Source organism: Manis pentadactyla, chromosome 16, assembly GCF_030020395.1.
Source record: "Manis pentadactyla isolate mManPen7 chromosome 16, mManPen7.hap1, whole genome shotgun sequence".
NCBI classification, from domain to species: Eukaryota; Metazoa; Chordata; class Mammalia; order Pholidota; family Manidae; genus Manis; species Manis pentadactyla.
This window is the reverse complement of record NC_080034.1, coordinates 57,578,720-57,595,611: the sequence shown is the minus strand read 5'-3', so window position 1 is coordinate 57,595,611 and position 16,892 is coordinate 57,578,720. Positions and strand designations below refer to the sequence as shown.

The following is a 16,892-nucleotide window of genomic DNA, read 5'->3' as shown; positions in this document are numbered from 1 at the left end:
CATCCTACAGTATGGGAGAATATATTCATAAATGTTAACATCCAAAATATATAAAGAACTCATATGCCTCAACACCCTAAAAACAAATAACCCAATTAAAAACTCGGAAGAGGACCTGAACAGACACTTCTCCAAAGAAGAAATATATATGGTTAAAAGGCACATGAAAAGATGCTCCACATTGCTAGTCATCAGAGAAATGCCAGTTAAAGTCACAATGAGATATCACCTCACACCGGTTAGGATGGCCAACATCCAAAAGACAAGAAACAACAAATGGTGGCGAGGATGCGGAGAAAGGGGAACCCTCTTACACTGTTGGTGGGAATGTAAATTAGTTTAACTGTTGTGGAAGTTCCTCAAAAAACTAAAAATAGAAATATCATTTGACTCAGTAACTCCACTCCTAAGAATTTATGTGAAGAAAACAAGATCCCTGATTCAAAAAGACATATGCTCCCCTGTGTTTATTGCTGCACTGTTTACAATAGCCAAGATATGGAAGCAACCTAAGTGTCCATCAGTAGATGAATGGATGAAGAAGAGGTGGTACATATACACAATAGAATATTATTCAGCCCTAAAAAGAAAAGAAATCCTGCCACTTGCAACAATCTGGATGAATCTAGAGAGTATTATGCTCAGTGTAGTAAGTCAGGGGGAGAAAGACAAATACCAAATGATTTCACATATTTGTGGAGTATGTTTGTCTGATGTTCCATCATAATTTAGAAAGGAAGTTCAGTGTAGTATGGGTGAGTCTCACTTCTGAAGGCACATGGTGTCCATCTGTCCTTCACTCAGTTGACTCAGTTGACTCACCTCACTCAGTCAAGTGGTTGTCTGATTTCTCCACTGTATCTTTTTACAACCAATACACAGTCTGTGGAGAGACTGAAGGGTGTTTCTCTGCCATGTGGAAGCACCAGTCCCAGGGAGGTGTGTACATGTGTGAGGAAGTTTTTCCCTCCGGTGGGAACTTGGGGAGAGCAGGATCTGCGCTCCCTCCAGCTGCAGCAGCTGAGAAATCTGCGCATCTTCTAGTCTTGAGGCTTCCAGACGTCCCAGGGCATTTTGTTAGGGTTCAGTCACTGCTCTCCGTGGGGCTTTGGGGGCTTGGATCTCTGCAGGCACTGACGAGTCAAGCTTGCATCTGTGAAATGATAACATGGCTGAGGTGCCTCCTGTAAGAGAAAAGAATGGGATCTTAACCCTTAAAGCTATCTCTTTACAGGGTCAAGTGTATCTGAATCTGGGACCAGGTTTTAGGAAAGGGCATTCGTTCCTGAGGGGAGACTGACAGTAGCAGAAATGGAAATCTGGACAGGTCACACCCTACCCTGGGGTGGGGTGCCATGAAAGATTGATTTAAGGTGTGAGAAACAGCCAATAGAAGAACTTGTCCCACCCTGGTACCCTGACAGGGGGCTGAGATGGCAGAGAACTGGCTATGAGCCCTGTGGGACGCCCAGTCCGTCCAGCTAGGGAGCATCTTGACCTTACAGGAGAGGCAGGCTCTCGCTGCTCCACACACACATGGGCACCAGAGCTCTTACATGGTCCACATACTTCATATGTAAAAGGTCTGTAAATGCAGAGTTCTAACAATCTGAGTATCAGGATGGGGAAAAACAAAAGTGTCGCATTGTATGGAGAGAGCGCATGGGGCCAGGGATGATGTAGTATCACAATTACACAAAACCAAGGACTCTAAATCCAGAGACAGGGGTTTGGTCTAGTTACACCAATTTTGCAAGGGAGTGACTGGAGCCGTATCCACAGGAAGCTATGAAACGAAATTCAGCCCCAGCAACTTGCAGGCAGAGAACTCAGTCATCCAACAACAGGAAAAAGAGGTGCTATAGTCAATGATGGAAAATCACTTAAGTAAAGGGAAACAATACAACGGTAATTTACGGACACTCTAAATCCTGCCCTTTGGAGGGAGTTCAGTTTTTATTTGTTATCTTTAAGGATCCTGCAAAGTCCTTTTGTTTCAAAAGCCTCCTCCAATGTGGGATTGGTGGGGAATGTGCAGGGTTCATTCATTTGGTCAGTTAAGCCAGTCAACAAACATGAAATGTGCTTCTTGTGTGAGCCAGGTTGTAAGCTGGGGAAGATGAACTCAAGATGCCCTAGATCTGAATGTACAATAGAATAAGGAGATGTGCAGGCAAAGGAATAGTAGTATGGCTACGTGTTTGTAGGGCCCTTAAGAATTGTTTTCAAAGCTTATATTCATAACACTGAGCAAGGTCCGCAGTAGTAATCCCCGTTTAACCGTTGTAAAAACCAAACTGTTCCCATGGCCTGTTGTTTCCCATCAGACCACAAGGGGGTGCTGTGTGGCGCTACCCCGAGGACTCCCGAGGGAACTGCTTTCAGTCAGCAAAATGCTGGGCTCTAAGGAGAAGCCTGGAAACCCTCCTAGGTGGTGCCAGATTAAGAGAGGGCTACCTGGAGTGAGTGAGCGAGGGCCATTTGTGCTGGCAGGGTAATGAAGAACTCTTGGGGGGCCCCTGCCAACAACGGTGGCCGCCTGGGAAGTGTAAACACAAGCCCATTCTTCTTTGCAAGCAGCAGAACATGCTAACTTTTCTCTAGAAAGCTTTACCTCCACACGAAGGGCCCCTACAAGCCCTCTTTTTAATGTTCCCTGCAGACCTTTTGTTTTCTTGTTGATTTTTCTTTTGCAAACAGGGTTGGGGGACCCATTATTCAACCAAAACCTTTTGTCAAATCTTAGGCCTTTGCTAGTATGGATTGGCTGTCTAGACAGACAGGTGGAAATAATTGCCTAAGGGCAAGAACAACCTTAACTAAGTTACCATTTACATTTTTACATCCTCCTAAAAAATACACCCACACCAGTCCTTTGTTTTAGTATTTCAACATTGTGCAAGACTCTGGAATAATTTGCTTCTCTTACTGATGTTTAAAATGTCCCTTTCACAACCATTGTTCTCAGAGACTTCAACTGCTTTAACAGGGATTTAAGTCACAAAGGGTCCAGGCTGTTCTGAAAAAAACCCTGTTATGCTCCCTGGGTCATAAAGGAGACTCGTAAACTGCTTTCAGTTGGTAACTGCTGGGGGAGGTGCCTGGTGTCTGATGGTACCCTAAATGCCAGCAGGCCAAAGAAAATTAGGGGTATGTTTTCATTTAACATCATTCCTTGCTGACTCTTGTCTCCCTGGAAAATTGTCTGTGGGGAGATGAAATAGGGTGCCCTTTCTGTTAACTCAGTTTTCTTAATTATAGTTGTTGGGAGATGGCTTAAATCATATTGTGAGTGAGGTAGGGCTTCTTTCTTCCCGCCAGGCTGCAGAGGAATTTGTTTTAGAGACTGGTAATAGTAAACCCTGAGATGAAAGTCAGTGTGCTACATTTTTTCAGTCACCCTTGTTAGAGATTTCTCCCCTGCCTAATGGCTTCTCTTCATTAAAACCCTTTCAAGGTTGTTTTATTTTTCTCTTCCCTCCCTTTCCCTTCTGTTCTCTCTCTTCTCTTTTCTCTCCACTCCTCTTTCTTCTTTCTTTTCTCTCTTTTGATCAACCACAAAATAAGCATATGTGCCCACATGTTCAGGACTTGGGGGAAAGTGAGGTGGGCTTAACATAGCCTTACATCTCCTGATGTAATTTGGCATTTTTTTGGGCCAGTGTTGCTGCCCCCCTCTTGTTCTTTACCCTGCCCTAGCTTCAGGGCCAGTCACGGCCAGTGTAGTAAGTTTGGAGCTCACAGTAGGCTGGTTCCATGGAGATGCTGAGAACTTTGGTGCTTCCTAGCCTAAGCCAGACACCCCCCACCCGGCTCCCTCTCCACCCAGCACTGTGTCCAGTGTATCACCAATCATGTTGATTTCCCCTCCTGCATACCCGAAATCTATTCACTTTTCTCTATCTCTACTCCTTTTTAACCTAGACTGCCTTTCTCTTTTCTCCTAGAACTGATAATGGGTGGGGTATGTGGTGGGGACTTGATAATGGGGGGAATCTAGTAACCACAATGTTGCTCATGTAATTGTATATTAATGATACCAAAAAAAAAAGAGCTTCCTAACTGAGCTTTCAGGATCCACAAAGCCCCTCCTTGCCACCTTTCACACCGCAGAGTACTGATTTCAGAACAAAGAATGGATTTGTCTGTATCCTGATTGCCACCTTTTCAAGAAGTCTTCCCAACTATTAAGCACCTCTTCTGAGATTAAATTCCTAGACAGGTGAGACATCCATCTCTGACTCTATTTCCCTTCACATCTGCATGTTGTATTTTTCTTTCACTTTCTTGGTTTCCATCTGAAAAGCACTTTTATTTTTAAACTCCTCATACAAAAGATTGACATCCCCAAAGCATTTCTATAAAAAAAGACATCCTAGTCCAAAGGAGATGATTATTTGGGGAAGTTCATCCAAATCAACCACTGGTTTCATTTCTGCATTATTTTAGGACCTTCAGATGGTGACAAATGAGTCAAGAGAACAATCCAGGATGTTTGTGTGCTTCTGTGGGTACCTTGTGTGGATTCAGGAGGAGTGTGGGTGCTAAAGGTCAAACAGGTGCTTCCTTCTAGCCTTTTGGTCCCAAAGGGCTCTTAAAAGTAGCGGTCTTGACTTTAATAAATGTGGTTGGACCAAGGATGATTCTGTGCAATGAGTCTTGTTAGCAGACCTCATCCTTTTGTTGGGGGAGGAAAATAATGAAAAACTATTGGAATATCCTAGACCAGGTTTTCAGAAGTGGTAAGAGAGAAAAACAGATCTTAGCGTCAAAAAAAGTCTTGGGAAACAGTAGACAGGACAGGTTTCTTTCTCACAAGACTCCTTAGAGCCTTCCATACGCTCAGTAGTTGTACGTTTCTCCAAGAGGACCATGTACTAGGGGCTGTTTTCCAAAATGACAACACAGCAGAGTATCTACTATCAACTTGTTTCTCAAAAGACCTTGAGAACCCAGAGAATCAGAAAACATAACATGGCTTTGGAAGAAGATAGGTTCTTGAAGTTACTTGTTCCACTGACTCTTTGATTTCTTTGTGGGAGGTCTTTCTTGCCTCTTCTCCCCCGTCCTCCTTCTCTAGAAGGAGGCTCGCCCTCATAGTGCCTTTGTCCCTCCATTCTCTTCTTTATCATTCGTAGTCTTCATTGTCTTTCTTGTCTTGTCCTCCTCCTCCTGCTCTTTCTCCTTTCTCTTGTTTGAAAGGGTGGGTTATCTTGTCCAATGCTCAGCTTCATTAAGTCAACACATAACCTGTATGCCTATTCTGACTTAAGCAATTCTCTGATGGTGCGAAGTACAGAGCTCTAGGCCCTGTGTGGCATGATTCTAAGCCCCACGGCACTGCCCACTCCACCTCTGCATCACTCATTTCCATCTGCCAGCCTTTGCCAGGCTCTGCTCTGCCCCCTCCCCATCTGGTTAGCCCGAATGTCCTTTGCCAGCAATCTCATCAGTCAAGCCTACCCTTTGCATGGGTTTGTTTTTAACCTTCCTCAGTCACTTTGATTTTCTCACTCTTTGTGCTCCTGAAGTCTTTCCCTGAAGCTTTCAGCTGGGCCTTTGTCTGCAATCTGCCTTAAATGTTTACAAGGGATATTTACTCTTGGTTTCAAACAAAGAAAAGCAGAAAGCAGGTCTGCCCTTTCATTTCTTTCCCTTTGGTACACAGCCCTTTGCTGAGTGGGCAGAGGCACGTGCAGTGAGGCTGGGACAGCTGTTGCCTTATTGGTGGGTGAGCAGAACCCCCTGCTCTGACCAGCCAGGCAGGGGATGCCCAGTGAATAAATGGATCCTTGTTTTTCATGTTCTCTGGCAAATGGCAACATTTCTTTTGTCATAATTCCTCCAAAACTATGAAGAATGGAGATGTGGTTTATGGGGAAACATCTAAAGCCCAGACACACTTCTACTGATTGGGAGAGTAGGAGACCACCTTTGTCTTCCTGGTAGTCAAGAACTAGCCCAGCATCGACTCTTTAGAAAGCTGAACTTTCCGATTTGAACTTGTTCCACAGTCCCTCTGGTGTGTCTGTGAATTGACTGATGATAATATTAATTTGAAAAAAATGGAACCCTAGAATTTGTGGGGAGATGCTTTACCTCTTTTTAAAATCAACTTTATTAAGGTATGACTTACATATATACATGCACTCATTTTAAGTGTGTATTATGATAATTTTGATATTTATATGCATTCACACACCTTAAGAATCAAGATATAGATATGATACTGTCCAAGACGGCAGCCACTAACCACATGTGGCTATTTATTTAAAATTAACTAAAATTAAAAGCAGCTCCTCAGATGTAATTAGTCACGTTTCAAATGCTTGATAGCCATGTGTGACTGCTATCTACTTTATCGGACAGGCATGTTATGAAACATTTCTATCATATATACATACAGTGCTGATAGAAAACATATATATAGTCCTGAAATAAAATATACCAGCACACTGGAAATTTCCTTTGTGCTCTTTTCCAGATAATTCCCAATCCCACTTCTGACTTCAGGAAATCATTGATTTGATTTGTTACTGCAAATTAGATTTGTGTTTTCTAGAGTTTCATATACAGGTATTCTTTACTTAACCTGGTCTCTTCTCAACATAATGTTTCTAAGATTGATCCATTCATGCTGTTACATGTTTAATTAGCTCAGTCCTTTTTATTGCTGAATAGTATTCCATTGTATGAACAGACCACAGTTTATCTGCTCACTTAATGATGCCATTGGATTGTTTCCATTTTGAGACTATGACGAATAAAGCAGTTTTTTATGTGGACATATATTTTCATTTCTCTTGAGTAAATACCTATGATTGGAACTGCTGGGTTATATGGTAAATATATGTTTAACTTTATAAGAGATTGCCAAACAATTTTCCAAAATGATTGTACCATTTTACATTCCCACCAGCACGTAGGGGAGTTCAGTTTCTCCGTCCTTACCAATTATTACTGATTTTTGTTTACTTCTTCCATTAATTACTGAGAAATGAGTATCTAAATTGCTACCTCTAATTACAGATTTTTCATTTCTCCTTTCATTTATATCAGTTTTTGCTTCATGTATTTTGAAACTTACTTTGTGATTAGGTGCATATACAATTAGGAATGTTTTGTCTTCTTTATAAAATGATCCTTTTTATCAAGAAATACCCCCCTGTGTTCCTGTTTTGATTTCTCCTGAATTCTGCTAACATAATCACTCCAGCTTTTTGAGAATGTGTGTGGGTACATCTCTTGCTATTCCTTTGCTTTTAACTTATCTGTGCATTTTTATTTTTTTCAGTGGCTGTACTTTAAATAGCATATAGCTTAGTCTTGCTTTTTTAAGAAATCCAGCCTGAGACCCTTTGACTTTTAATTGGAGTATTTAGACCATTTCTTAAAAAGCAAAATCATAATTGACAAAGCATAAACTGTATATAATTCACGTGTGCAATTTGATGAGTTTGACATGCATATAACTGTGAAGCCATCACCACAATTAAGAAAATGAGCACTTCCGTTATTCCCAAAGTTTCCCTGAGCTCCTCTATAATCCCTCCCACCAAAACTCAACCACTGATTGGCTATATTTTGCATTTTGTACAATTTTGTATAAATGGAAATATACCATTTGTACTCTTTGTTGACTGCCTTCTTTTATGCATCATAATGATTTTGAAATTCATTCATGTTGTTTCTGTTTAAATTTTTTTGTTGGTGTGGTATTCCATCGTGTGGATATAGCACAATGGTTTTATTCACTCACCGAGGCAGACATTTGGATTGTTTCTTGCTTTTGGCTATTACAAGTACAGCTGCTATAAACATTCTTATACAAGTCTTTGTGTGGACATGAGATTCTGTTCCTCTTGGGTAAATACCTAGGAGAGAAATTCCTGGGTCTTACACAGGCATAGACCTAATGTTTCAGAAACTGCACATTTATTTTCTAAAGTGTTTGTACCATTTTGCATTCTCACGGGCAGCAATGAGAGCTCCATTAATTTTTCTTTCTTGTCAATAACTGGTATGGCTTGCCTTTTCAATTTTAGGGACTTTTTTTGGTGTGTTTATATTTCATTTACTTATTATCCATTCATGTGTCTTGTTTTATAACATTTCTGTTCAAAATTTTTGCACCGTTAAAAAATTTAGTTGTCTCTTTATACTGATACATGTCCTTGGCTGATGAATGTGGTACAAATAAATATTTCCTCCTAGTTTGTGGGTTGCCTTTTTGTTTTTATTAATGGTCTTAGAAGAGTAAGTCTTTAATTTTGGTGAAGTGCAATTTATCAATTTTTTCTTTTATGATTTATGTATTTTTGTTCTATCTAAGGAATGTTTGTCTACCTACGATCACAAGGATTTTTTTCCTGTTCTTTTCTAGAAGTATCAGAGCTTTAAATTTTACATTTAGGTCTATGATCCATTTGAGCTAATTTTTCTGTAGGATATAAGGTAATATTCATTTTTTTTCTATTGAATGATCTAGTTATCCCAGCACCAATTTTTCAAAAGACTTTCCATTCTTCACTGAAGTGCCTTGATGTGTTCCTTGAAAACCAATTAATATTTACAGATGTGGGTGAACTGACACAAGGTATATTCAAATACGTGATTTATAAACTTCAGTAGGACACCTGAATGACAGGCCAAGCATTAAAAATAATGTATGTGGTTATGAATCTATTTTCATCAAATACAGTTTTCTTTTAATTTTTTCTTTATGTCTATTCCAGAATGAAGTAAGCAACTCCCTTTGATCCTAAAACCACATCAATGGTAACATCCATACTAGGATGGCGAACATCCTCCCTCCCATCACTGAAATGCACAGTCTTCCTGGTGAAGAGAAACCCTGTTCCAGAGGCTTGTTTTGCTCATGTTCATAAATTTCAGAATTTTTCTTCTAATGCAAAAGTACTCTGAGGTGACACAAAATGAAAAAGTAAATAACTCTTGATTTTCCTAAAACATTCAGATCTAGACTATCAATTAAATAGCCATAATTTAATTTCCTATAATACGAGTGTCAAAATAAGTGAACATTTAATCTTATGGCAACGAGAGAAATAGGGAAAAGAAAACCCAGTGCCTATGAAAACAGAAATCTAAAAATTTAATGTTTTAAAAATAGCTTCTACATACAGGATGGGAAAGAGTAATACAAATCGAACATTTTGGTTTAAAAAATGTGACATGTCACCACTTAGCTTAGAACAAGTCTGTCATCTCCCAACAAATACACATTATACAACGAAATCTACAAGGACACTTTTCAGTTTCTCTGTTGCTTTTCCTCAGTCCCCTGGCCTCCCACACACTCACTTGCCGTGTAACAGCACGACTTCTACTCTTCTTTTGCAGAGCAGAACTTGAAGAACTACAATAGTGGCCGTTTTGAAAAGCACCTTCTGTAAGTGTCACTGATTTTTTTTTTTTTAATCACTTAGATCACACATTCTTCTTTCTTAAATCCTTTGCTGTTCCAATGATTTGGTTGTTCGCTTAATTAAGTCAAGGCATATATTGCTAATAAAAGTGTTTTCAAATAGGCTGAAATAGAACCAACCATTAAATAAGAAGTGGACCGAAAAACCAGAAATAACATGCTCCTTAACTTGGTAGTGTGTGATTACATTTACCCCTGGGTAGGAAGTATGTCACTTGCCCCACAATGAATCTGATGGCCTGTGGTGTGTCTGAGCTGTACCAACACTGGCAGGTGTGAGGGGACAGACTATGGAATGGATGCTGTGACCAGCTATATGAGGTGCTGGTGGGCTGTATACAGGGTCCGTGGCCAGACAGGATTGTCAAGATTATACGGGCCCCATACAGCTGCTCTGAGTGTCAGGTCCACATATGCATGTTTTAAGGTGGATGTGAGATCCAGCAATGAATTCTTTTAGAGTAGGATGTTCCCTGGTGGCTCTAACACTTAGGTGACTCAGAACTGGCTAGGTCCCCTCAGGTGATGGGGTAGTAGCACAAAGTGAATGTTGAGAGTCAGCAAGGCCTCTACTTACAGCTGGCAGATGGAGCCATCCCTTCTTTTGGTGGACGCTCACAGCCTGATGTGTCTATGAATTCCTGCAGCAAATACGGTTTTTCCAAATCTAAAAGCATCCACTGGGAAACCTCATAGCCAAATCGCTCATAATGCAGATGATCAAAAAGCCCTGGGGAAACATATGTTCCTCTTTTATTGTGACATCCTCTTGGTGTTGAAACAGCCCAGTCATAACCTGGGACATGGTCTCTAAATACACGTGTCTCTCTTCCAGAACCAAAATATTGGAGCTTGGCTTATTTCTGAAACTTTCTCTCTAGGTGGGCTTTTTCAACCAGAAGTGAAGCATTTTGCTATCATGTGCCCAAGACAGTCCATTTGGAAGGAGATTCAAAACAAGAACAAGCCATATCATGCCTCATTATTGAGAGGGAAACACTTGCAAATACACTGTGCTTCCCAACTCAGAAGTGACAGGCTCAGAGTAACTGCTAGTATATGTAGAGTAATATTACAACTAGCTGGTATGTTTTCTTTAAAAAAAAATGCAGCATTAGGAGGCGCTTACTAAGGTGCTTCTTATTTCTTGTTTTTTAATGGAATGTATCAGACAAACAGCTACAAACGAACACAAATACACAGGCATACACACGCATATGGACAAGTCTCTGCACAGTTCAGGTCTTAGATGCTTATGTGGGCCCAAAAAAATCGCACGGAAAAAAAAATTGCCTCTCTAGCTCCCTGAATTTATGAACGTTGTCTAACCCACAGAACCTTAAAATATATAAAATACCTACAAAAATAGATAACATTCACAAAAACCAGATGGCACTTCCAGTTTCCCTTGGTAGTCCATTCAGTCCCCTTCTCCTTTTCTTCTCAGAACGTCGCCATCTCCAGCAAGGAGCGCTTGAAGAGCTGCGCGTTCCTGGACAGGTCCGTCACCTGGTGAACCATTTCTTGCAAGGCGGTGGTGCTGGGGTAATGGAGGGCGGCCGTCTTTGTCGCCGTCACTATAGTTTTGAGCTGTTCGCAGAGCTGGTTGCTGGAGTTCATCACTTTGTTGCGAATGTCCTGGGCGGCAACCTGCCGTGTCAGCGTGTCTCCGATGAACACCAGTTTGTGTGCGCTTAGGATGACAAACTTGCTGTGCGCCACGAAGATCCGCGGGGGCTGCGCCGAGCTGACGCAGCTGAAGAGGGCGTCAATGGCATTGAGGAGGGAGATGTAATGGGTCTCACACTGGTCGTAGTAGAAGCAGAGCAACTGCCTGTCCTGGGCGCCCACCCTGCTGCCCGTGGCTGGGAGGCTCTGAGTGGGCTTCCACTTGGAGATGTCATTCTCCACCGGCTTTATAATTTCTTGTTCCAACAACTGGAACTGACTTAGCTGCAAGGGAGGAGAAAGCAGATTTCATTAAGGGTAAGGCAGTGGGCTGTGATGGAAATTAAGCAGGGCTTGGAGTTAAAAGACAGATTTTGACTGCTAATCAGCGTCAGGTGCTTATTCGATGGGAGGCTTGGGCAGGCCGCCTTGCTTTCTTAAACTGTAAAACTCGGAGGTTGAGAAAGGTGATCTCCAAGGACTCCTCCAGCTCAGGCCTTCTGAGACTGGGCCATGGGTCTCTTCTGCCCTCAGGCTGGAAGGCAGCAAAGGATTCAAGCCCAGCTCCTTTGCCTCCATCTTCACGAAGGGTAAATGAGTTAATATTTACGGAGTGCTAGCATGGTGTTTGGTGTGTTGGAGACTCTAAGTAAATGTTTACTAAGCATTGAGTGGTGGCCAAGGAAAACCACCTGTAGAGGTCTCTTTGTCAAGTAGAGAGATCACTGAGAGTTTTTCCTTTTTGAGGAGAGCCTCGACTCTGTCCCTTCAAGATGCTTAGATAAATGACAATCCCTGACCCTTTTCTACTTCTCCCACCCTTTCAGTAAAAATTTGTAACTGTTATTATCCCTCACAACAGGAAAGACTACTGCATATAGATACATGCACACTATGGAAAAGAACATCCCCAAGGTGTCTGGATGCTAAGTGTGCATCATAACCCTCAGTCCCCCCGAGTTGCTGGAGGAGAAGGGCCTTGGCTAGGGTTAGACTCAGTGAGCATTGGCTTCTTTCCTTCCTTCTCACTGCTCCCAGCCGGTGTATTACTTAAACTGCCATGATAATAATTTCATGCTGTCCCACCAAGGCTCAGGAGACACCTTTCTCTTGCAAGTAAGGACTGTCCGTGCCCTGAGCTCAGGACTCAGCAATCTTCCGGTAGCAGTCTACCCTTCAGGTAGGGCTGAGTCAATGCAGGGATAACCTCACCCAGCTTCTCCCCGGAGAAATGCACAGCGAGCTTTACTGTTCACAGGATCTGCTTTCTTCTTAGGAATTACTATGGTTTTGACAAGTTTCCCAAAGCCCTGCCGTCTTATTTGGCCAAATGCCAAAGCCAACATAAACAGATACAGGGTGATCTTTCAAGATCCTTAGCTTATGCTTTTACAGATATGTTTGTAAATATATCATCTCATTAGATGGACAGGTGAAGGGTTTTTCTCATTTTTATAGAGAAATAACAAGTTCAGGGAGGCTACGTCACTTAAGCCTCGTAAGGTCACATGGTCAGAAAGCAAGGATTAGAACTCAGTTTGCTGAATTCAGTTGCCAGTTCACATCTCCACCCGTCACTTCATTTCATCTTAAAAGGTTTACAAACCCTCAACCCATTTCTACTGATTTTCATACCTTTGCTGTAACAATACCCATCGTTATCTGCCCCACTTATGCCCAACTTTTGAATGAAGTTGCTTTGCCCAAATCCCCTGGTGAATAGGCTTGGATACATTTTGAAAGCATCGAATCCTGCCTTCCTTCCTTTAGACTGGGCCAAGAACAGCCAAGCCACCGGCTTCTGTTGTAGGGCAGAGAGAGACAGACAGATGATAATAGAAAGATGGCCCAGTCAGACTCTTTGTTTAGGAATCTGATGACCCACAGAGGGGAGCTGACCCACGGAGGAAGCTGAGATGAAAGCCATCTACAGAAAGGGCTTCGAGCGGCCATTTACAAGTTCTGTAAAACTACAGGGGAGCCAAATGAGTAGGTAAGTGAGGAAACTGCCAGTAAATAGAGGAGAAGGAAGCAGATTTAGAGGCGAAGAAAGTATAAGAAGGAGAGGTATTTGGCTGTATCTTTATTATCTGTTCTGAAATTCCCCTATGATGGCTTTGCCATGTAAGACCCATTTGCTCAGGTTAGCTTGAGTGGATCTTGTTCCACTCAAGGAACCTTAGAAATTCTCTACATGTGGAGGTTTTCAAATTTTTTTCTTCACCGTGAATATCCCCCTTCTGAGACCAGAAGCCTCAACCACACAGTCCTAATGTTAGACGTACAGGTTTAGCCTAGAAAAACTGCTGCTTGGACGTAATCCAGGTACACCAGCTGCATTACTAAAGCCATGAACCTCCTTTTTTGTTCGTGTACCCTATTGTACGCCTTGGAGCGTCTTCATGCCAAAGTGTACTGGCAGGATAGAATCATAGTCTTTTGAAGTTAAACCTTCCTTATTAAGTGGGAAATCTTTTCAATACTGTTCTGTTCACTTTCTGTTCTGACTAAACCCACCTGATGATGTTCCAGCTGCATCTTGTTTTGTTTGATGATATTTTCTTTCTCCAGCAGCTCTTTCTGTTGCCTCTCGAACTCCTCCTTACCCTGTTATTGTTCAACATAAAGAAAACATTACATCACCACTATGATTCACTTATGCTAACAATTTCATTGACAAATATGTAAATACTCCTTCATTTTCCACTGCCTTGGCAATTTCCCACATGCTCAGTTAGGCCCTGTGAACCTCAGGCAGGGATGGCGTGTTTCTCTGCCAGACTTCCAGTCACTGTGTAGGGGAGGGCTGAAAACTAAAACTCTTTTCCATGTGGGGTACACGCACCTGCTCCACTTTATCATTTTCGGAGAGCTATCCCCAATCCTCTCCAGTACTCTGTAAGCAGTACTGGTTCTCAGAGCTCCTGTCTCAAAGATGACATGTGAACCCATACATCTCCTGATGCAGGTCCACATGTGGTCTGCAGTGCACTTCTAGTTTCTTTAAATCATCAGCAGCTCTACACAAAATCAGTCTTTCCCAGGCCTCTGCAGTGGACCTGGTGAATGTGTGATGCTTCCATCTCCTCTCTCCCCAAACCTTTCCTCTGAACTAGGTGTGGCCCAGCAATCCCATCCCCAGGGATTTGTAGTTAAATGGTTCTCAGGATAATCCATGGCTCTCAGTCAAATGAAAAGAATGGCAGAATAAGATAGTAAGCCAAATTCTAAATAATGGATTTTGGTAGAATGTTTTAATCCCCTAAGGTGAAAGGGCACACTGTTGGGTCTACTTGGTGGAATCTCCACTTGTAAGAGGCAGACTGTGATGGCCCAATTTCCCAGATGCAGGTTAAGTTCTAGGTCCATTGGCAAATGGTCAGTAGTCCTCAAAGCAAGTCTGAGGTGGCATTAAATTTCTCTGTAGGTAATCACACTCACATACACCACACACACACACACACACACACACACACACACACACACATACGCACATGCACAGTACAGAGCCAAAGGAACCTTAGAAATTCTCTACGTGCGGAGGTTTTCAAATTTTTTTCTTCACAGTGAATACCCCCCTTTTTTTCAAATAAAACATCATGCAGAACTCTATCATAAAATGCAAACAGAAGTAAGTGGAGCTGGTGTGATTATCCAGGGGCCTTCTATCCTCTTTGGGGTGTCTCTTCCCACTTGCCTGAGGTGTAGTGATGGGATCTAATCCAACCCTGTGCCTCATTCATTTTGCAAATGAGGAAATTAAAATCCAGGGATGTTCCATGAGTTGGTCACACAATTATTGTCAGGGAAGGTCAAGAGCTGAGGGCTCCAGACCAGGGCATTTCCTATATACCTCACCTCCAATCTGGGTGCCACTAGTCGTGGCTGTGACCCATCGATTGTGTTAGCTCCTCTGGGAGCCTCTAGCCTAGTAGCCTTATAAGCATCAGTCCCAGGCTCCCTGAAGTGAGTGTAGGTGGTTTACGGGTCTGGTTTCTTTACCTGCAGGTGGACATAGTCATAATCATCCATCCAGCTCCTCTCAGAACCGTCACTGCTGATACAGTCAGGGGGCTGGTCCTTGCCCACCGGGGGCAATGGCTTGCTAGGAGCTTGGGCCCTGTGGTCCCCAGGCTGCAGCAGGGGCACCTGGGGGCCAGGGTGTGGGTACTCAGTGGAGTTCATGATGCTCTCAGGCCCATTCTTCACACGTGAGCCACCAGGGCCTGGTCTAAAGAGGGCTTCCGCATTCGTATTGATGGTTGTGGTGAGCTGCTTGGCATCATCGGGCACCGTCTTTGCCACCATCACAAAGCGGTCCAGATTATCACACTTGTTCTGGGGCTTGTTAAGAGCCAGGATATTCAGGGACCAGCTGCACTCATTTAAGTCATGGCTGGTTTGGCTCAGAATCTGGTGGGAGTCTTCCACTCTTTGGAGCTCCCGCTTCATTTTGTTGTGGAGGATAAGTTCCGGGAGGCAGGAGGCATTTGCCGCTGCTCCCTTGGCAAAGTGGAGGTAGTCCCTCAGGGAGAGCTCCACCTTGTCCACCGCCATGCGTATCTCGTTGATGTGTCGTTCCATGTACCTGTAACACCGCCAGTCCGTGGTGACGAGCGCCATCAGGCTAGAGACGCCCATCTCCAGGGTCTGCTGGAGCTGATGAAGCTTCTCTATGGCCGTGTCCGGATCCAGTAAGAGCCTTTTGTCCTGAGGTGGGGTGGCTGACAGCGAGGACTCCTTTGAGGTGGTGGAAGACGTGGACATGTTGCTCCTAGTGCTGCTTGTGCTGGAGAAAGATAAGCGGTTGATGCCATCCACCACATCCTGAGGGCCTTTGGGATCTGGGGGGTTGTGCAGAGGGACATCGTAAACGCCGTCTCTTTCTTTGGAGGGGGCTGATTGCTCACTGGTTTGAGTTGGCGGTTCAAGAAACTGAACCCCTCGGGGGACATCGTACGCGTCGTTCTGCGTGCCTGCTGACTGTCCCAGCTGTGCGGGCGGAAGGCTCAGGGAAACGCTTTGGTATCTTCGTGCCACCAGGTCAGCAGCTCCTGGAGTATCACAGTTATACTTGGCGTGAAGGTCCTTCCCCACCAGCTTGCTGCTGGCTGGAGGGATGTCATAAATGCCCTCAGGCCTGACGTCCAGCCTTCCAGCCTGTCTCATTGGAGGGGGGACGTCATACCCTTTTTCCCTAAGCCCTGCTTCATCCCGGCAAGCAGAGGGTGGAATGGCGTATACCTGAAAAGGGAAAACTGAGGCTATTATTTGTTCAGTCAGCTCATGTGAACAGGCAGAAGCTAAACGAGACACTCAAATGAAGAGGAGAATTTTCAGCCCCGTTGACGGACTCTCTTCTCTGGCCCTCCCCTCACTAATGGCAGGTGTTTCCCAAGGCTCTGCTCTGCTCCGCCTTCCCTCGTCCTTTGTCAGGGGCATCTTCCCCTGGCCTCCATGCTGCCCTGGGTGTGGGCCCCTCCTGGCTGAGTTTCTGACCACCTCCCAGGGGTCCTTCCTCAGCCAATGCAGGCTGAGAGGCAGATTCTGCATTAATGCACAGGACTAGGCGTCAGAAGACCTGAGGCGTCTGCCCAGGCCTCTCAGCTATGTAAGGCTGAATGAGTTGCTTAAATGTTCTGAGACACAGTTCCCCTGTCTGTAAAATGCGGATAATTGTACTTCCCGTGCAGGCACATACAGAGGGTAACAGAATGAATCAAATGCATTAACCCATCTATATGGACTGAGTAGGCTGTAACATGCTATATAAATG

The 16,892-nt window shown here is 43.5% G+C and overlaps 1 protein-coding gene across 3 annotated transcripts in view; it reads right to left on the bottom strand.

The window, feature by feature from the left end:
- Nucleotides 1-9,092: 9,092 nt before the first annotated feature.
- The window catches only part of NEDD9 (neural precursor cell expressed, developmentally down-regulated 9), a 162,916-nt gene continuing 155,116 nt past the window's right edge, over nucleotides 9,093-16,892 (bottom strand). For all 3 annotated transcript variants that reach the window (XM_036888662.2, XM_036888661.2, XM_036888663.2), the window contains 3 exons: nucleotides 15,119-16,360; nucleotides 13,634-13,723; nucleotides 9,093-11,401 (listed from right to left, as the gene is read on the bottom strand). In XM_036888662.2, the coding sequence (XP_036744557.2) occupies nucleotides 10,892-11,401; nucleotides 13,634-13,723; nucleotides 15,119-16,360 (1,842 nt within the window). In that variant the 3' untranslated portion in view covers nucleotides 9,093-10,891. The remainder of the gene's footprint in view (nucleotides 11,402-13,633; nucleotides 13,724-15,118; nucleotides 16,361-16,892) is intronic.